This window comes from Hemitrygon akajei, chromosome 3 (genome assembly GCF_048418815.1).
Source record: "Hemitrygon akajei chromosome 3, sHemAka1.3, whole genome shotgun sequence".
Taxonomy (NCBI): domain Eukaryota; kingdom Metazoa; phylum Chordata; class Chondrichthyes; order Myliobatiformes; family Dasyatidae; genus Hemitrygon; species Hemitrygon akajei.
This window is the reverse complement of record NC_133126.1, coordinates 32,806,913-32,829,361: the sequence shown is the minus strand read 5'-3', so window position 1 is coordinate 32,829,361 and position 22,449 is coordinate 32,806,913. Positions and strand designations below refer to the sequence as shown.

Here is a 22,449-nt window from a genome sequence, read left to right as displayed (position 1 = left end):
TTCTTGTGGACGATTGGCAGGTGGGTGATCTGTTAATTTTTTTGTGAATAAGAGTGGGTGTTATACTTGGCATAATTTACTTATTACTTATTATTATTTATGGTTTTATATTGCTATATTTCTACACTATTCTTGGTTGGTGCGACTGTAACGAAACCCAATTTCCCTCGGGATCAATAAAGTATATCTGTCTGTGTTGGGGATTTGATGCTACTGTCGCTGTTCTTTTCTGTGAGTGAGGAGGTCATTGATTGTTATTGTGGCAGTTTTTTGCTGCGGGCGGGGTATTTAAGGGTCTGCAAGTTCTGCTTTTATTTTTCATGCAGTTTTTTTTGGGGGGGGAATTGATGTCTTTTCTTTCAGCAACATCCATGGTCTTTCTGCATTTAATGGCTATTTGGAGAAGACAAATATCAGAGCTGTATTATACACTTTGACAATAAAATGAACCTTTGTCTGAACAAGATGAACATGGAGATGAGTGATGAGAAGAGTGAAGGCCTGATGACAGCTGAAAAAATTGCTTTAATCTAAATGTGAAAAAAATGTCCACTTCATGCTGTAGTGCAGGAGCCATGCAGTGAAACAAAATAATGAGGTTTAATTTTATTCTCAGATGCAATACTGAATTATTTGACAAATAAGTTGCAAAACTTGCATGCACCTTTTAGTTCCAAAGCATTTTATGGTCAACGAAGTACATTAGAAGGATAATCAATGTTGTAAATGAGACCAGCAATTTACCCATGCTAATACCAAAGCAAGTGTATGATGAAAGCAAAAATTTTTAAGAAACCAAGAATCAGTATTGGCCAGAAAACCAAAAACTCAGTCTTTAGTCTGTACAATGCCACAAGATTTAAAAAAAACTTTTACTGGAGAGAACTGCAGGGACTCTTCATAATGATTCATCAGAAGATTGTGTCAATAATGCAGCCCTTCCACTGTATTCTCTATGAATGCTAACCTAGATTTTTCTGTGCAAGTCTCCAGAATGTAACTTAATTCCAATCTATTCCAACTCAGAGGCAACCAAATGTGTCACTGCTGATACTAAAATTGGTGTGGTTCAGTCTGACCTGATGATGGGCATAAAACTTGATATGGTACACAGACAGATAATTTGACCTAGCACTGATGCTACAGCCAAGTCCAATACCACTCCTGCTTTAAATCCACACATTTTACAACAGGTGAAAGGCTGCTCTCGATCTCTCTTAGCTGACTGACTAAGAGACCAAGGCCAAAGTGCATGCCTACCAACTCCAAAGTTCAAAAGACACAAAAACAAAGCATGCTATTACATGCACTTCAACAAAAATTCAAAGTCTTCTTCACATTTCCTGTATGATTAGAAACAGGAACAACATTCAAATATGATCCAGTTTGCTAAAAGTTTTGGGCAGTACCAAATTAGAAAACTCCTGAGATTTGAGTGTACTCACAAAAACAACATTTCACCCCTTTCATTTGTCCTTTTTTTTCTTCTTCATCTATCCTGCTGTGAAAATATTGCTTTGGTTTTCCACTACATTATAGCAAACAGAGGGAAAAAAATGATGTAAGATCCATCAGATTCCAGTAATCATGGGAATGGCACTGAATTACACCATACCTAAACACCAGACTAAAGATGTCATCAGACTCGAAGACACTGCTAATCTCATACATAAAACAGCTCAAAAAAATCTGAACAGGCAGATTAAAGTGGAGCATCAAAAGAAGAGAGTCCTTCAAACTGCCTCTGTATCTGGAAGTACTGCTGTGCAGTACTCACTCTGTGGTTTCTAAGTAAATTATGTCACCATATACAACCCTTAAATACATTCATAATACATACAAGAAACATAATAGAATCAATGAAAGACCGACCCAACTGGGTGGGTAAACAACGAGCAAAAGACAACAAACGCTGCAAATACAAAAAGAAAATAATAATAATATGCAATAAATATCAAGAACATGATATGAAGAGTCCTTGAAAAGAGTCCATGGGTCGTGGAACAGTTCAGTAAAGGGGAGAGTGAAGTCACCCCCTCTGGTTCAAGAGCCTAATGGTTGAGGGGCAGTAACAATTCTTGAACCTGGTGGCATGGGTCCTGAGGTTCCTGTACCACCTTCCTAATGGCAGCAGTGACAGGAGATCATGGCCTGGGAGGTGGGGGTCTTTGTGATGGATGCTGCTTTCCTGCGACAGTGCTCCATGTAGATGTGCTCAATGGTGGGAAGGGGTTCACCCATGGAACAGGCTATATCCTCTACTTGTGCAGGCTTTTCCATTCAAGGGCATTGGTGTTTCCTTACCAGGCCAAGATGCAATCAGTCAATATGCTCTCCACCACACATCTACAGAAGCTTGTCAAAGTTTTAGATGAATCTTTGCAAACTTCTAGGAGAGTGCATAAAAGTCTATTTTGTAAACAATTCATCTGCACAGTGCAACAGTTCCAGGATTGGTTATCGAAATTTGATAGCTTTTAGCCCCTACTGAAATCCCTACTGAAGTAAGGGATTATTTCATTGACTTTTAACAATAATCATTCAGCAAGTAAAATGCCAATTTTGTCTAGAGGACTGAAACATTGCATTTCAAATTGTGTTTTTTTTTGGAAGTAAAAACTGATTCCATACAAGGTACTGAAAATACTTCAGTTGAAATAGCTACAAATTACTGAGACACAATTACCGGTAGATAGAAAAAAATCAATGCTATTAGATTTTTAAAGACCTTTCTAACCCCCCCAAAAGTTTATGTATTAATTTGTGGTTACAATTCAAATAATAAAAGAAACACTAAATATAATTCAGCAAACCACATTTAATGATATGAGAAAAAGGGTAAATGGAAGGGGCAAAGGGGCAAAATGGAAAAAGGAGAACTCCTGATCTTTTATCATATGGAGTATGTTGGGACAAAGACAAGAAAGTCTGCTGATGCTGGAAATCCAAATCACCTCACAAAATTCTGGAGGAACTCAGCAGATCAAGCAGCATTTATGGAAAAGAGTAAACATTGATGTTCTGATGTCCTGAAGAAGAGACATGGCCGGAAACATTCACTGTTCACCCTTTTCCATAGATGCTGCCTGACCTGCTGAGTTCCTCCAGCATTTTGTACGAATTGGTTGGATTAGTTTTTCCACTTTCATGTGCCCGTGTACTGAGATCCCATCAATTTCTCAGCACTAGGATATAAACATGCTTGCTTTAAGTAGAAAATTCGTAAAAACACATTAAGAACATACTAAAATCAATAGATTTAATTTAAGAATCTGATCAGAACTTAAATTATAATGCAAAAGGTATAATCTGTCAAGCATGGTGGGGAAAATCTAATCGTAATTGCAACAGATGAAAAGTCTGTGGTGTATCTATGATAGTACTTACACAGTTTTGCTCATCCCACACCCCAATGAAGCTGTGGTAAACTTAAGTAATTGAATAGCACAGACAACGTCATTAAAATATAATATTTATACTTAAATATGACAAATTGTTCACTGAAATCAGAAGGTGTGCTTCTGCCACCATAGCTTCCCTCTGACTTTGATTCATTCCCAAAGATTGAAATTCCATCTGTACTTCTGGAGGTTTCATGTGTCAGACTGTTTGGAAACTTGCTGTGATATTCAACATTAAGATGAGCGTCAGCCCATATATTCTGATTCTGCATTACAAAGCTAGTTTTCCTTTATTATACTGCCTACTTTTACTTTTGTCTCAGCTGATTTGCTGCTGAAATCCTTATTACTTTGAGTCTAATCCTTGGCAAGATTCATCCTTTGTAAACAACAGCATAAACTGCCGAGTTAATTCTCGATTAGGACCAGCTCACCACTTCATTTGCATAAATTCTCTCCGTTCTTTAAAAAACTGTAACTTTCTTCCACCAACAAAGCAGTTATTGGATGCACAAAACTGCTACTTGTATTGCTGTATCTCAATATTCACTGAGATGTACAGATAAGGAATGGGAACAAGTTCCCTTGTCACAGACTTGAGCTTTTACGTGAATGAGACAATCAAATAAGAAACATTTCCATGGTATATGGCAAAACAAACTGCTGAAGAAACTCAGCGGGTCAAGCAGCTTCTTCGGAAGGATCTGATGCAGAGTCTCAACGCAAAACTTTGACCATTCCTTTCCTTCCACAGCTGCTGCTTGACGAATTGAGTTTCTTCAGTCGTTTGTGTTTTTTTGCACTAGATTACAACATCTGCAACCTCTTATGTGCCATTCAATACCTGCCTGGGCAAGTAAAAGCAATGATCTTAAAACTCTTTAGTCATCTTTAGTTCCAATTATAAAAATTTTAGCTGAAGTAGATTTTTGTGCACTGGTTTTAAATAGGATTCCACTCCAATATAATAGCACCAGAATGAACACGACTACATTGCAAAGACATAGCCAGTTTCCCAGAGAAAACCTTACATTTGAGAGATTAAAGATTAGCCTTAGTTGTCGCACGTTCATTGAAATGCACAGCGAAATCTGTCGTTTTGCATCAATGACCACAGTTCGAGGTTGTGTTGGGGGCAGCCTGCAAGTGTGGTCGTACTTCTGGCACCAACATAGCATGCCCAATGCTCACTAACCCTAACCGTACATCTTCAGAATGTGGGAGAGAACCGGAGCACCTGGAGGAAACACATGCAGTCACAGGGAGAATGTACAAACTCCTTACAGACAGTGGCGGGAATCAAATCCCAATCAGTGATCGCTGGTGCTGCAAAGCGATTGCGGATGCTAGCCCAAAATGCTGCAAAAGGAATTCCACAAAGGCCAAGTGATTACTTTTGACATGTGACACAGTGCTTCACTATATAGAAGGCATCTCAATGCAAACCTGGTCAATCCCAAGTTTTATTAGTTCAGGAGCAGCAGCAACAAAAGCTCAAAATTATAACTTACATCAGTGCCTTAGGCTAGAATTTAAACAAGTAAGGACAGGATCAGTCAGAGGTGCGATTTCTTCAAGAGTCAGCATTTGGGGGGGGGGGTAGGGTAGTGCAGGGTAAATCACAGCACTGACAATTAATTGCACACATCTTAGAGTCAGAGTCATAGAAAAGCACAGCACAGAAACAGGCTGTTTAGCCAATCTCGTCCATGCCAAACCATTTAACCTGTCTACTCCCATCAACCTACAGTAGGACCATAGCCATTCATATCCTTACCATCTAAGTACCTATCCAAACTTCTCTTAAACACTAATATCAAGCTTGCATGCACCACTTGTGCTGGCAGCTTGTTCCAACTCTCACAACCCTCTGAGTGAAGAAGTTTCCCCTCATGTTCCCCTTGAACATTACACCTTTCACCCTTAACCCATGACCTCTAGTTGTAGTCCCATCTAACCTCAGTGGAACACCTTGAAATTTTAACATATTTAATATGCATGATTAAAAGACAGTCAATTTCCACTTCAATTGCATTAAAGAGATTATTAAACAAAAAAATCTGCTGAAAAACCAAAGGTAATACTAATTAGCTAATGCAAGCCAAGTTACACCTATCAGTTCCTGGCAAACTTCCACACCATTATGTTCTTGCCAAAGTGGCAGAAAGTCGTTTTTGACGGTCATGAATGTTTGAAAATATTGAATAATTGGTTTAAAACTAAATGGCCATTAACAATTTTTGTTTTATTTAATACAATTGGTATGTCAGAAGAATATATTCTTTGCTGGTGTAGACAGACTAAATGGAAAATGGAGCTCAGATGACATAGTGAATTATGGTCATGATTCTAAGACTAGCTAATCCGAACCATTGCACTGGCAAATCCAAGCACAAGAATACAATTATCTATCTCATTATTCACTCACCAGAATAGAATGCATCCCCATGTACAGTCGACTGAGACATACAAGGATGCACCAGCTAGAAGCAAGGAGTAGTCCAATTGCGTAAGGATACTGAAAAATAAAAACAATAAGTTAGTCATAAATTAATAACAATTTTGTTTATACAATTTTAAGGTTGTGTAATTAAACTAGTCTCAATGCTGTTAATTGATGGGTTAATTGTCAGTCAGTCAGGTTGAAAAAATATTAAATCATTCTACAACCCTGTTGATAATATGCGTCACTCACTAATTAACAAATGTGGTATGTCAACATTTATTGTAGCACAAGATTTTGAAATCAGACATCAATATGGTGGCAAGACTCCACTTGAAGACATGTTTCTGTTAAAAAAATAAACTATTTCCACTTAAGCCATCCAGTATAATTCTAAATCCATGCCACTTTGCAAACAATGATCGACTGGTTTTGTACAACAACCTTGCACACAGTATCAGCACACCAAGGAACTGATTGTGTACAGAAAAATTCATTCCTCGTTGAGGGTCAGCAGTGGAAAGGGTGAGCAGCTTCAAGCTCCTGGGGATTGATATCCCAGAGGATGTATCCCAGGTGCAATCATGAATAAGGCATGCTAGCAGCACTACTTCATTAGGAATTTGAGATTTGGTAGTCACCACAAATACTGTTACCAAATTTCTACAGAGTACAGTGGAGAACATTCCACTTGGTTGCATCAACACCTGGTATGGAGGGACCAATGCACAGGATCAAAAGAACTGGTGAAGGTTGTGTACTCAGCCAGCTTCAGCACAGGCACAAACTTCCTTACTGCTGAAGGTATTTTCAAGAAGTTTTACCTTTAAAAGGCAGCATCCATTATTAAGGAACCTCACACCCTATGCCCCCTTCTCATTACTACTATCAGAGAGGAGGTACAGGAAAGTAAAGACCCACACTCATTATTTTAGGAACAGCTTCATCACCTCCACCATCAGGTTTCTGAATGGTCCATGAATAGCTTACTATTCGTCTTTCACACTAATTAATTTACTATAACTATTGTATGTGTTGCACTGTACTGCTCCCACAAAACATTTCATGTACCTCAGTGATAATAAACCTGATTCGGACTAATTTATCATCTTTTTCTTTGTACTATTTATATGTTTTCATAATTTATAGGTTTTTTTTGTCTTCGTACTGTATTGCTGATGCATACAACAAATTTCACGTCAGTAATAACAATTCTGACTGAAAACAGTCATTGGCAAATTTCAATTGAGATAATCCATAATTCTGAGAAAGTTAAAAGTTGCAAAACTGATCAGTAGCAAGTTGCAGATAAAATATATTGCATATACATCACTGAAAATAGCAAAACACTGTAAATTACCTTACAGGGATGTTATCGAGTGAAATCTGATAGCAAGTCACATTCGAAAGTCTTGAGATTGAAAGTTCAAGATGAACTTTCTGGAGCCATCTTTACTTTTCTTACAATTATGCATCTTCTCATTTGCACATGCTGAAATATGCCATTGGCAATTTTCAGAATCAGAACTATTATCCCCATATGATGGCATATGACATGAAATTTGTTCTGAGCAGCAGTACAAAGACAAAAACCTATAAATTGCAAAAAATAGGTAAATAGCACAAAAAAAGAACAATGAGGCAGTGTTTATGAAGTGTTCAGAAATCCGAAAATAGGAGGGGAAGCTGCTTCTCAGTCTTTAAGTATGGTTCTTTAATGCCAGCAACAAGAAAGAGGACCATCCCGAATGGTGATGGTCTTTAATGATGGATGTTCTCACCCATGAGCATTTTAAAAATATATTAATGTCAACTTCTCCACATCATAAAATGATTATATGTAGACTAAATGATTGCTTAGAACACTTGAAAGCAAACAACTTTTCTGTCACCATTATGCCATGTGCCTGCAACCTGCTTACCTTTTTCTACATAAAAACACAAAATGCTGGCAGAACTCAGGCCAGACAGCATCTATGGGAGGAGGTAGTGACGACGTTTCAGCCCGAAACCCTTCATCAGGAGTGAAGTAACATGGGATGGTGGAGAGGGGATAAGAAATGGGGGGAGGGATGAAGTAGAGAGCTGGGAAGTGATAGGCTAGAGGGAAATAGGCTAGGGGGAAGGTGGAGAATTATGGGAAATAAAAGAAAGAAAGGTAGGGCTGGGGGGAGATTATAGTGAGGGGGGGAAAAAGAGAAAGAGAACCAGACTAAAATAATAGATAGGAATGGGGGTAAGGGGGGGCAGGGGTATCAACAGACCTCCGATGAAGGGTTTCGGCCCGAAACGTCGTCACTACCTCCTCCCATAGATGCTGTCTGGCCTGCTGAGTTCTGCCAGCATTTTGTGTTTTTATTTATTTGCAGCATCTGCAGATTCACTCATGTACCTTTTTCTACAAATCTTCTTTCTGTTAGGACAATATAATGTTTTCAGCAAAATAAAACCGCTCCACCATTCAGATGTGGGCTAACTACTGACAGACATAAATGCCCCCAGTAGCACTAATGACTTTTCTCTGAATCTTGCCTGGATAATTCAATTGAGTTTCTGGATTTTAATATGCAATACAATGTTGTTTAACAAAATAATGTACTTTAAAGAACAAGTAACCAAAAATGTGTAAAGAAATTATGGGTATGGGTAACCCTAGGTAATTTCTACGGCAAGGACATGTTCGGCACAGATTTGTGGGCTGAAGGGCCTGTATTGTGCTGTAGGCTTTCTGTGTTTCTAAATTACACAAAACAAATATGCAATACAAAGTTGGCAGCAACTGAAATTCACTGTGGTTGGATGCCATCAACTTTAAGTAGAGACTTGATAAATGATGGTATTAGTGTGCAGAGTATTATAAATTTGAACTTGCTTAATTCAAACATCTCTCAAATTGAGGTTGTGCAAAAATTTAAATTTTGTTATGTTAATTAAAAATGAAATTCATTCCCTCCCAACTAAAAGGCATAAATCTGTACAAAGGCTGCAAGGCCTTGAACATTCATGGAATCTCGTCTAAAAGATCAATAGGTGTGTTAGAATCCCACGGAGAAAACTTGTCACCACGTACACAGATGACTGAAAATTGTCAATTAGTCCCATCAGTCTGTAACTTGCTACAGTGATGAGCAGCTTGTGCCACTGCAGCTGCAGTTCATGGCAATCCCAACAATGGGGGATCTATGATCAGAAGACAGTAGGTTATTGAGCACCAACAGAAGTCCACTGAAATGCTCTTGATTCTGGAGCGAGACAGATATAAAAAAAAATCACATGGGCATTTTACTGCCAACAGCCACAAGCAATGCGGAGACATCAAATATAACCAGTGAACAGCAATTGTTAAATAAGATGGTAAACACCAAGAAAAACATTTATCTTTTCAACTCCTTTCAAAACTAAGGCACATCTGTGCTCTGATTTGGTGAAAAAATGTAAAACACAATCAACTTTTGAAAAATTTTTTTTTTTTTAAACTGCAAAACTTTATCATGCTGGTGCTTCTAAACCTTCAAAAGCTCAATAATTTAGCCCAGTTAGTCACCAACTTGAATAAGGCACTTGAAAATACCACTCTCTCTAAATGGCATCCACAAATACTTTGTAACATTAACCTGGTTCCATTTTACACAAAACCCCATACTGATGGCATATTGTCCACAATGGTATGTGCGCATGAGTGTAGTTCATTAGGTCCAGATAAAGGATACAATTATTTAACATTAAGAGAGCTATAATGCACCCTTAGTGCATCAAGTTAGGATTTAATAATTAGTGAAACTGGTAAAACTCAGCCACATTTCAGATTGCCAGAAGAATAAAGCACTATTGTGAGGGCTCCCAGATGATACTGAGAGAATGATTACTACCTTATGCTCTGAAAGATTCTCAGTGCTGCAAGTACCAAAGAGCTAGTCATTAACTATAGGAAAGGAGGGGACATGCTCCTGCTTACATCAGCAGTGTTGAAGTTGAGTGGGTTGGGAGTTTCAAGTTCTTAGGAGTGAATACCATCAGTAGCCTGTCCTGGTCCAACCGTGGTAATACCAAGGCCAAGCAAGCTCACAGGAGGCTGACAAAAAAAAAAGGCACGTCCCCTTTAACCCTTACCAATTTTTAATCATGCACCATAGGAAGAAGCCTATTCAGATGCATCACAGTTTGCTAAGGGAACTGTTCTGCACCGACTGCAAGAAACAGGAGAGAATTGCGTATGCAGCCCGGCACATCATGGAAACCAGCCTCTCCTCCATGGACTCTGTCTATACTTCTCACTACCTCAATAAAGCATCCAACATAATCAAAGATGCACCCAATCCAGATATCCTCTCTTACCTCCCAGCTGCACTGACTCCCCTCCCCTCCACCCCAAATTAGGCAGAAGATACAAAAGCCTCAAAGCACATAGCACGGTTTCAAAGACAGCTTCTATCCCTCTGTTATAAGGCTACTGAATGGTTCCCTAGTACAAGATGGAGCCTTGACTTGACAAGATACCTTGATGTGACTTTGCACCACACTCTCTCTGTAACTGCTAACACCTTATTCTGCACTCTGTTATTGTTACTGTTGTAAAATACCAAAACACACTGTTGTAATTAATTTATCTGAATGGATGGTATGCAAAACAAGTATTTCACTATAACTCTGTACATGTAACAATAGTAAACCAATCCTGACCATTTTAGTCATATGATAATGTAACACTCAGGAACAAATCTTCTTTTATGAGGGACTACATTCTTGAACCAGTAATAAGCCAGTCGCACCCTGAAAGCAGGCACATCAATGTGACTTGTAAGTATCACAAGTTTCTCGGATACTGAAGAGGCAGGGAATTGAGAGATATAAATTGAACATAGGCAGGTGTGCAGTTCAAATGCCATCATCGTCAGCATAGACATCGTGATCCACAGGTCCTATTCCGTGCTGTACACTCCGTAGCCACTGAGTGTGTGCTCCATAGACTCCTAACACTTCTCTATTTTTCAAATAACTTCGCTGTTTATTCCATCGTACAGACTAACAGCGACTGAAACTCCCAATAATGGCACTTCTCATTAGATACTGATGCTTAACAGTTAAAGGAACAAATAACTGTCATGGTTTCAGAAGATCTAATTTTATCCAGTAATAGACACAGAGCAATTAATTCAACATATAACTGTGTTGAATCAGTCTAGAACCATGATGGAGAACACCAAAAAGTATATTCTTTCAAGTCCACTAATTGTGGTATCAAAAAAACTCTTGTATATCAAGGACAAAATAAGATCTGAGATCTAAGAAATAAAAGGCCTTCATACATCAGGGATTTAGTTCTAGGGCCAGAGGTAATGTTACAGCTCTACAAAACTCTGGTTAGACCACACAGGGGTGTTGCATTCAGTTCCAGTCACTTTATTATAGGTAGTATACAGAGGAGATTAACCAGGATGCTGACTGGATTAGAGAGTATATCTTATGAGGAAAGGTTAAGCAAGCTAGGGCTTTTCTTTTGGAGCAAGCAGGATGAGAGGTGACTTGATAGAGGTGTACAAAATGAGAGGCATACAGTGGACAGCTAGTGCATTTACCCCAAGGTGGCAATGACAATTATGAGACAGCATACTTTTAAGATGATTAGGAGTAAATACAGAGGGATGTTGGGCTAATTTTTTCAAAACCATAGAACATCCTGCCAGCGGTGGTGGAGGAGGCAGATACATTGGAGACATTTAAGAAACTTTTAGACATGTGAATGAAGAAAACCAGAGTGCTACGCAGGAAGGAAAGGTTAGATTGATCTTGGAGCAGGTTAAAAGGTCAGTATAACATCAAGGGCTGAAGGGCCTGTACTGTGCTGTTTGTATGAACAACCAGAATTGATAACATTCTGTCAAAATGTTGAAATGCCCACATATTAGAGTGTTAATGAGCATCTCCTACATTCTTAGATATTAAAAAAACAATGTCATATTTTAGATTGTATTTATTGCATAACTTAGTCAATCATAGAGTCTTATTATGATCCTCATTTGGTTAGCAATTACTTGTTATTTTAAACATAGGACCACGTGAGATTAGATTGGAAGCTGAAAACAAGTTGTAGGTCATCCCACCTTCCCTTTAAGTGGTCAGTTCCCTAAATATTGACATACTGTTTAAAATTATCTTCTCAATGGAAACCCCACATGAAACATTTAAGTTAAAGAAAAAAGGATCCCTCAAGCTGTAAATTGGTGGTCAGCCTAAAAGTGAGAGTGCAGGTGATGACAGTTGGAGCAACCACTGCTTGAGTAGATGTTCCACAAATGTCATTCCTTCAGTACGAAATGACAGTGCTCTTCATTTCTGTACATTCACATTTATAGATTACTGTAATCTTTCAAGTCTTGATGGCAATAATTTAGAGATTTTCTTTAAGTTGTAGATCTGTGACAAAAACTTAGACCCAAATTGAAAAGTGGTCTTTGGAAAATCCGCAGATATAGAGTTACACTATAATTATTGGCCCACCAAAAGGTCCAGAATTTCCCTGCTATATGTAATTTTCAGATTTTTGTACAGCAGGATAAATGTATAAGAAAATACTGATCAAGGGCAAATAGATCATATCATATTAAAATAGTACAATTTTTTTTTCCTGAAGCTTCCTATATAATCTTTCAAAGTGCATTACAGAAGGCTTAAATGACATCTGTTGAAATGAGAAGTGACATTACATTCTTAAAGGCCAACTTTGTGATAGCTGTGAAATAAGTGCAAGCAGATGTTAATTTACCTAGTTCCATTAAAACAACGAGCCAGACCAAAGGCTTGAAGGTGACACCGTACTAATTTGGGCAAGTACACTATGTAGATGGAATTACTGCAGCCACTCCTCCCCAACGGTGGATGGGCTATCAATCATGCAGGTTACTCTGCCCTGGTCGGTACCAAGCTTCTGGAGTTGTAGGACCGGCAATTATCTAAATGGAAGGTTTCCCCTCATGCACCTGACTTGGGCCTCATAGAAAATGAAAAAGCTTGCACGTCAGGTGAACCCCTCAATGCAGGATACCCAGTCTCTGGCCCGCTCTTGTAGCCATAGCATTTACAATTGGTCAGTATCGATGGTTGGGGTGGTAACAATGGTAATAAGATTTCTCTTTTGTTGATGAGCAATGTCTGGCACTCCTGTAGCCCAAGTTCTATTTAACATTCATGCCTGAATGTTAGCAGACATGGGCTGCTTCGTGAGCTGAGCTATAAATAGAATTGAAAATGTTAACAGTTAATAAATATCCCCACTCCTGACCTGTTGATAGGAAGATCACTGATGAGTAACTAAAATTTATTTGCCTTGAACACCATTGCAAGGATGTAATGACAGACCTCACAACCACTTTTGATTGTCTGAGGTATGACTCCAACCTTGATGATCTTAATAAGCAGTGACTCCGATTTGATTCTGTAGTTTGATGCATGTTGCCTTGCAATTGGGTGTAATTATTCACATCTCACTTGTGGAAGTCAGCTCTTCGATCCATGTTTCCAACAAGACTGTGACTTAGTCTGGAGCTGAGTGGTCCTGCCCTTCTTGTCTAATTCCACCAATTATCTTCCAGCCTCTGCTGCTGTAGTGAAGGATGGGTGGGACAGACACTAAATGCTGTTGGAAATCAGCAGGGTCAGGCACCATTTATGGAAAGGAATAAACAGTCGAGATTTTGGACTGAGCCCCTTCATCAGGCTGTTTATTCCTTTTCATAGATACCGTCCAACCTGCAGAGTTCCTTCAGAATTTTGTGTCTGTTGCTCTGGATGGAGCCACTCTCACATTACTTAGACTTCCTGAGCTCTGCTCTCACTGCTATCTCCCCCCCTCATTTCCAAAACAGAACTGAGGTAGGGTTCCTCTTGTCCTTGCCCTTCACCTTACTAACCTTCATACCCAGCACACCATCCTTTGGTCATTTTCATCTGCTGCAACTGGATCTCACCATGAGCCACCCCCAGGTCTGCTGATTCACCACCAACCCCACAGCACTTCTTCATACAAGTGCAGGAAATGTAACAGTTGCACACACCTTCTCCACCTCTCTTCCCCCCCCTCAATCCTGTGACCAAGGACTTAAGCTCTTCCAGGTCAGACAAAGGTTCATGTGTACCTCCTACAACGATGCCTACTACATTCAATGCTCCTGGTGTGGCCTCCACCGCACTGATGGGAACATCTGTGCTCTGTCACAGTGACCAACCTGAACTTATCGTTGTGTAGTTTCTGACCTGTCTGTGCTTGGCCTTAAAGCAAGAGCGAGAACCAGTAAAAACGAGTAGGACAAAACCTCAATAGTCTACAATGCAATGATATGAACGTAGAATTGTCCAGTTGCAGGCAACCCTACCTCCTTTGATTCCCCCTCTCTGATTCCTAATACCAAAGCATTTTTGTTCACATTCCTATGTCCCCATCACTCATTTTGTCCTCTCCTCTCCTGGTTTTATTGTCCTGCTACCCACACATTTCCCCCAGTGGCACTCCCTACCGCTCCATTCCTTCACACACCTCGCTCCATCTACCTTTTATTTCCTTTTGTCCATTTCTATCCATCACCCTCTTGCCTCTGAACTCCTTCCTTTCCTCCTTTCTGGGTTTATTTGAATCTACCCATCATCCTTCCCTCCTACCACCTGCTGTCCCTGTCTCACCCCTCCCATTCTCTTTATTACTGGCAACTCTACTCTCAGTCCTGATCTGATCCAGGATCTCGACCCAAAACATCCAGAGTTTACTGCTCAACCCACTGTGTTCTTCTAGCACCTTAATTGCAAAGGATTTCCACCAAATTGGAGCATAGATGTTTTTGTACATATTTAATATCTGAATCTGGTATGAATGTCATTATTCCAGCAAATGCCATTTTACTGGTTTTTGCTATGTCCCTGCAATGCTTGTGGCTGCTGGTACTGAAATACACAATCTGATTTTTCTCCAGAATTCAAAAAATTTCTCTAGATTTCCTCTTCAACGCTAAATGACCTGCTGTCTTCTGATCTTAGTTCCCATAATGTTGGGATTGCATAAACTGCAGCTGCAGTGGAACAAGCTAGTCATCACTGTAGCACATTACAGACTGATAGGACTAACTATAACTTCTCAGTGATTTGTGAATATGGTGTCAGGCTTTCTCTGTGGGATTCAAGCACAAATATTGGCCTTTTAGGTGAGATTCCATGAGCATTTCAAGGCCTTGCATAAATTTGTACAAAGAGCAAACTGCTCTTTCCGTAAGAGGATAAAAATCACCAACCATAATAGAAGTCAGTTAGGATAAGAATATAAAGTATAGAAGTACAGTGGAGCTATTTGATCCCCTGCTGTGTGCTATCGTGTTCGGCTAGTTTGGCCCTCTGCCTCAGCACTTCTGTACCAAGACAGTGTCTCTTATTACATTGCTTGCCTCCTATCTCTTATCTCTCACAGCACGTGCACGAGAGTTCTCCTGATTTCTCATGGTATGCCGGGTTAAATTTCGCCCTATTCCTGGATATGTAGGCATAAACTGCCCTCAATGTACAGCTTCCGGGCCCAATTTATGTGGGGACCGTCAATCACACATTCCCTACAGATATGGTTGCACAATCTATTCCAGGCAATTACCACCCAGTCAGTCAGTGAAGTCATTGAACTTCTTATCAACTACTATCAAGCACACATACTCGCCACAAGGTTGAGCAGAAGACAAAAGACTGCAGATGCTGCAATCTGGAACAAAAAAAAATTGTAAGAACTCTGCAGGTAAAGCAGCATCTGTAAGTTTATATCTTTATACCAATGTAGACTGAAAGATGCTTAGGAAGTCTAAGTAATGTGACAGGGACTCCATCAACCATATTAGAAGAGAAACCAGAGTTTCTTAAAAATAAAAGAATGGACACTTCAGATGTCCTCGAATGGAAGGTCCTGTCTTGAGAGCTGATGCTGCAGATATGGAGAAACTTGAAGGATGTTTTCCTTCCAAGAGACATGGTGGGGAAAAGTGTGGTTCACCTAGAATAGACCTCTTCCCACCCTGTGGGCCTTGACCTTTTCTCTGCCCTCATCTCTCTCCTCCTACCATCCGTGTCTCCAACTCTAACCCCTCAGTTCCATCTGACCTACCTGTCACTTACCAGCCTGTTTTACCCTGCTCCCACTCCTCTTTATAGTGACCATCGTCCCTCTCCACATTTAGTCTTGATGCAGTGTCTCAATTCAAAACATGAACCCCTATCCCCACCCCACAGAAGCTGTTTGACCTGCTGAGTCTCCCCCCCCCCCCACCCCCACAACGGTTTCTTCACTCCAGATTCTAGCACCAGCAGTTTCTCAACTTCAAACAAATATTCAGCTTCAGGAAGGATCTATTGCTTCAGCACTTCAGTGTAATATTGTATTGCTATGTTGCAGGACAGCAACTTTTGAAATCTGAGATTGAGTTTGAAAAAGTCACAGTGAATTGAGATTTCAATAGCATAGGTGCAGATGTTAAATGGTGTGACTGAAGCTTAGAAAAGCAAGAAGGAATTTCACAGTCTACAAAGAAAATAAACGAGACAACAAAGGCAAGGAAGCAATTTCTAATAGGGTTGGATTAGGAGAAAAACTTAAGTTCATAAGAACTCCAATCACACCAGTAAGATTTTGCAAGTAGGATTTATTGAAAATAAATTTGTTCTAAAGGTTTCCAAAAAAAAAATGAAGTTACACGAACACAATTTCCTAAAGAGCAGATCCAATGTTTAACTTAATATATCAACCATTGGAGTGATGAAAATATATCGCTGTCATCATTGGTAATGCAGATGTCAGCTTGCAATGACGCACTGAGTATCACTATTCATGAAAACTGCACTTACCAAACCATCTGGAAGAAATTAATTTCTATTCCAGTCTGATTATTTCTTCAATAAGATGGAAGCAGATTATGAAGCTAGACAATACAACAAGCTACAACTAACTGCTCTGACTTGTGACTTTTAGAAATTTGGCAAAAGCACTTCATGTATCAAAATATTTTACTTAATGTTTCACTGTTCATTTTGAAAAGTACCAGTGGTTCTTCTGTCAGCAAACTGGAAGTGCTTAATTTTACAAAATATTGTATAACAGTGTGTAACTTGCTGCTTCCAAGACTTATAGAACAATACAGTCATCAATAATCTTAATTGCTGTCAAGAAAAGGAGAGATCAGTTAATCTGCAGTTTGGCAGGTTGGTTACAAGTTCAAGGTCAATTACTGGCCTTTTTGTAAATAATTACCGGTACTTTACATCTATTTTATGATCTATTGTGGTCTACTGTTCCACTTGGTTTATACTGATATTGAAACAACTGACAGGACGAAGGCCAAGTAAACTATTCCCTGAAACTATGATTTGCTAACATTTAGGTCTAAAAGCCAAATTGTGCAACATTCTAAAGTTGGTTCATGAATTTCATCATCTCTCAAGATACCCATATTCAGAACTGATTCTTGCTTAAGTTAAATGGAAGCATAATACTGGCAGTTCCAAGTTTCCAAAACGCTGTTTGGTAAAACTCCAATAATCCAACTTACAGCAGAATGTGGGCACTATGTAGTAAATATCTGACCAAACAAATATACTCCTGCAAGGTTGGCCTGAGAAAAAAAAGTAAACAGCTACCTTTAAAGTACCAGCAAGAGTCTAGTCATTGACATCAAGAAAGTGCAAGGGCTGCACTTTTACAAAGTTTCATGTTTAAAGATCATCTTTTATATTTGGATGGAAACATTGAATGTGATACTCATTGTTAAAACTTGGTCAGAGTTCTTGATTGTATCAACAGTCAATGATTCCAATTGGAAAAAACAAAAACAGTGGCTTCAGTGGCTCGGAAGTAGGTAGGGATCAGATATCCTGCACATTTCTATACTGAAGTATCAGATGCCGTTTTAGTGATTGAACAGAACCCCTGCAGTGCCACCACATGCCACACCTACAAAATAATGACGCTGGAGGGCAAACCCTACTTCATCGAAATTTAAAGTCAGGGAGAGAGGAAAGAAAACGAGAAGGCTGCAATTAAGATGCAGTATTATATTCAATTGCCTTAAAACCTGATCTCAAATAGACTTTCTGATTAACATAATTTTAGGGGGAAAAGGTACATTTGATAACAAATAGGAAAAGTTTCAAAAAGGCAGCAAGGACTCTTTTGGTTGCTGTTATTTCCAATAATTGCAGGAAGCAGAATTCATACAAAACACAACTTAAAACAGAAACAAATTCCAGAGTCCAGGGCTTTGGAGTTACGATGATCCAAAATATTAATTTTATATCCAACTTTTACAAACTTCAAGGTCAAATGATTACGGCTGCTCAAATTGTTCTTTATTCTTTTTTCTCCATTTAACATCCACTGACAGGTATGAGGCACTTGCTGGCAAAATATTCGAAGCATTCGCAGTCTGCTCAGTTTTAATTAGGGCAGTTAACATGTTCAATACTAATTAGAGCCACTGAGTCAGCAGTACAGCACAGTAAAAGGCTTTTCAACTGGACACATCCGTCTATTTGCATTAGCTTTGTATCCTTTCATGCATTCCCTACACAAGTGGCTGTGTAAATATAATGATTGCATCTGACCTCACTACAACCTCCAAGTGCAACTTCCAGATTATAAACCACTAACAAGAACTTTCTTCTCAAATCCCTTTTAAAATTCCTGCTCCTCAACTTAATCCTATATCCTCATTTTTGATATCCTTACCAGGAGAAAAAGATCCATCATATCCATGCCTTTTATTTTTATATACCCATGTGGATGGTCCTACCCAAGAGGAGGAACAATAGACCTCCCATTGGAAAATGAGGGCAAGTGACTGAAGTATCAGTGGGATGGGGGAGGGGTAATGACCATAATTCTAATGGTTTTAATAGAAACAGAGAAGGATTGGACTGGCCCACAAGTTCATAGCACAAACAGGGGCAAGTCTAATTGTGATGGCATTAGACAGGAACTTGTAAACATTAATTGGCAGAGGGATGCAAAAGGAAATCCAGCAAGTGGAAGGCATTTCCTTGCTTCATTTTTAAATGTTATGCCTCCTATATCAATGACATGAATTAAGAACGAAGAGCTGTACATTCAAGTTTACATGTCACTATATTAGGAGACCAGTTTACCATGTTGGTGACTATCAATCCAGCAAGCAGGAAAAGGAAATTATCATGGGGCAAAGATTACTTTGAGTGAAGCTGGAACAAATGTGACAGATATGAGAAAGTAAAATGCATTCTGAATTTGTGGATGATGAATCTGAATATTTCCTATGGCAAAAGTCAGAAAAGGAGAAAAGGGATAGGGTAGTCACATAAACTACACTAAAAACCCATAGGCACATACAACCATAATCTAAAAGGTTTATAGCTATGAAGTTTTATGGCAAAAAACACTGAAATAAAGATTATGTTGCTGTTGAAGAAACATTGGTCATGACTGTGTTCTGTGTTTGGGTACTGCATTTGATTTTTTTAAGCCAACAAACCTCAGGGTGGACATACAAGGCTTGCTATAATGGAGTGCAGATTCGCAGAGAAAAAGTACAAGAACTTCAGAGTCTAGTTATGACAATAAATCGTTTAAACCTCTTTCATTATCCAATGAAATTATAATCTGAATATTTTAAAATAATTATTCTGTACACCATGATAAGGTTAATTATATTTTAAGGCAAAAATTGACAGTATTCTATTAGGCTTGGTGATCAAGGGTACAAACCAAAGACAGACAAATATTGTACACACATTCATGATATAACAAAATGACTATGGAGGGATGGGATCCACTTCCAATACGTTCTAATTAAATTTCTTTACCTCAGTAGATTTTCTGCCAGAACCAACATGCATCTAATGTCAGCAAAAGATAAATGTTTCCATTTAATAACTTATGAAAATTTATACGACTTCTTCTTGGTTCAATTCTATTCTAATTTACTGATATTTTGACCAGCTCTTTCCCCCCAGTCAGTTTTTACACAATCCTCAAATATCTCACTTTTCTTTCCCTTTAGATTGGCAAATTTCATCACTAGAGCCACAGTGCCTTTGAATTTAAAACAGTCACGTATTAGCTTGCTTAAAATATAGGCAATTCAAAACCTTAAAGAGATACCAACAATGGTGTCTGCAAAACGCCACCGACTGCATAGTCAAACCAATATTAGTACCTTTTTCCATGGCATTTCTTTTATGGTACCCATTAACTACCTATTTCAGATCCATCTCATCCATTCCTTTAAAAAAAACATTTCATTTACTACCGACTCATTCTTTAGAGTATGAAACATTCCCTATCACCAATGTTTACTCTTTTGCAGTCCGAGCTATGATTTGAACTGTATTCTTGCATTAATTGTCCAGAATTCTATCACAGATATCACTTGCTTCAGCAACGTGACCTTAAGATATTTTAACCCCTTTTGTTCTCTCTTGCAATCACATTCCTGGACCTATCTGAATATGATTTATTATCATTGCCACAAGATGTGAAATTTGTTGTTTCGCAGCAGCAGTACAGTGCAAAGACATAAAAACCTTTAAAGCCAGTGCAAAGAAAAGGAACAACTAGGTAGTGTTCATAAATCATTCAGAAATCGGATAGCAGAGGGAAAGAAGTTGTTCCTGAATCATTGATTCAAGTATCACCCTTCAGGTGCCGAGTAGATTCCAGACACAAAAATACAGCTGCAGGTGCTGTGGATCAAAGAATACGTACACAACGCTGGAAGAACTCAGCAGGTCAGGATTCCAGGTTGTTCGGATCCAGGCTACATCTGCTTTAAACAAGTGCAGGATAGTGCCAGGACTTTCAAAAATTGCAAGATTAAATATGATCCTACCAAGAAAGCACGCTATTTTCAGACAGCTCTATAGAACATTGAACAGTATAGAGCTGGCCCTTCAGCCCATAATGTTCTGCTGACCTTTATAGGCTATTCCAAGATCATTTTAATGATTCCTTCCCACATAACCCTTCAACTATTCTATCATCCATGTGCCCCCCACCCAAAGAGTTTCTGAAATGCTCCTAATGTATCTGTCTCTACCACCACACTGGTAGTGTTCCACACACCAACACTCTGTTTAAAGCTACCTCTGACACCCACCTCATACTTTTCTCCAATCACCTTAAAATTATGCCCTCACATATTAACCACTGCCACTCTGGAAAAAAAAGGTGCTGACTGTGCACTCAATTTATGCCTCTTATCACCTGATACACCTCTCTATCAAGTCACCTCTCATCCTGCTTCGCTCCAAAGAGAAAAGCCCTAACTTGCTCAACCTTTCCTCATAAGACATGCTCTCTAATCCAGGCAGCATCCTGTTAAATCTGCCCTGCACGTTCCCTAAAGCTTCCACACCTTTCCTGTGATGAGGGGACCAGAACTGAATATAATACACCAAGCGTGGTCTAACCAGAGCTTTATAGAGCTGCAATGCTATCTTGTGGTTCTTGCGGTTAATTCCCTGACTAATAAAATGCCAATACACCATGTCTTCTTAACCACCCCATCAACCTGCACAGCAACCTTGAAGGATCTATGGATGTGAACACTAAGATCCCACTGTTTCCCCAACACTTCTAAGAATCTTGCCATTAACCTTGTACTCTGCCGACAAGTTCAACTTTCCAAAGTGAATCACTTCACACTTCTCCAGATTGAGCTCCATCTGCCACTTCTCAGCCCAGCTTTGCATTCTATCAATGTCCCACTAACCTACAGAAACCTTCTGCACTATCCACACCACCACCAATTTTTGATCATCTGCAAACTTAATAACTTACCCTTCCACTTCCTCATCTAAGTTATTATGAAAAATCACACAGAGCAGGTGTCCCAGAACAGATCTCTGAAAACACTACAGCCCACCGAGCTCCAAACAGAATACACTCCATCTACTACTACCCTCTGCCTTCTGTGGACAAGCCAATTCTGAGTCCATACAGCCAAGATTCCCTGGATCCAATGTTCCTGACTTTCTGAATGAGTTTACCATGGAGAATCTTGTTGAAAACCTTAGTAACCTTAGCTGTGAAGATCCCTGCTGCACCTGATGACCCTGTGATCTGTCTCAGAGGCCAATGTTATGCTGTCTTTAAAGAAAGTGAACCCTCGATGGAGTACCTGGTAAGGTTCTGAAAACCTGTGCCAACCAACTGGCAGGAGTATTCAGACAGACATCTGTCCTATTCAAGGGCATTTTCAACTTCTCACTACTACGAGCGGAAGTTCCCACTTGCTTCAAAAAGGCAACAATTATACCAGTGCCTAAAAAGTATAATGTGAGTTGCCTTAATGACTATCGCCCAGTAGCACCCACATCGACAATGATGAAATGCTTTGAAAGGTTGGTCATAACTAGACTGAACTCCTGCCTCAGCAAGGCCTGGACCCATTGCAATTTGCCTATCACCACAATAGGTCAACAGCAGATGCAATCTCAATGGTTCTTCACATGGCTTTAAATCACCTGGACAACGCAAACACCTATGCCAGGGTGCTGTTCATCAACTATAACTCAGCATTTAATACCATCATTCCCACAATCCTGATTGAGAAGTTGCAG

The 22,449-nt window shown here is 39.3% G+C and overlaps 1 protein-coding gene across 1 annotated transcript in view; it reads right to left on the bottom strand.

The window, feature by feature from the left end:
* Positions 1–22,449, bottom strand: part of sgpp1b (sphingosine-1-phosphate phosphatase 1b) — a 37,598-nt gene that overhangs the window by 8,664 nt on the left and 6,485 nt on the right. Inside the window, exon 2 of the mRNA XM_073039505.1 lies at positions 5,830–5,919. Within this exon, the coding sequence (XP_072895606.1) occupies positions 5,830–5,919 (90 nt within the window). The remainder of the gene's footprint in view (positions 1–5,829; positions 5,920–22,449) is intronic.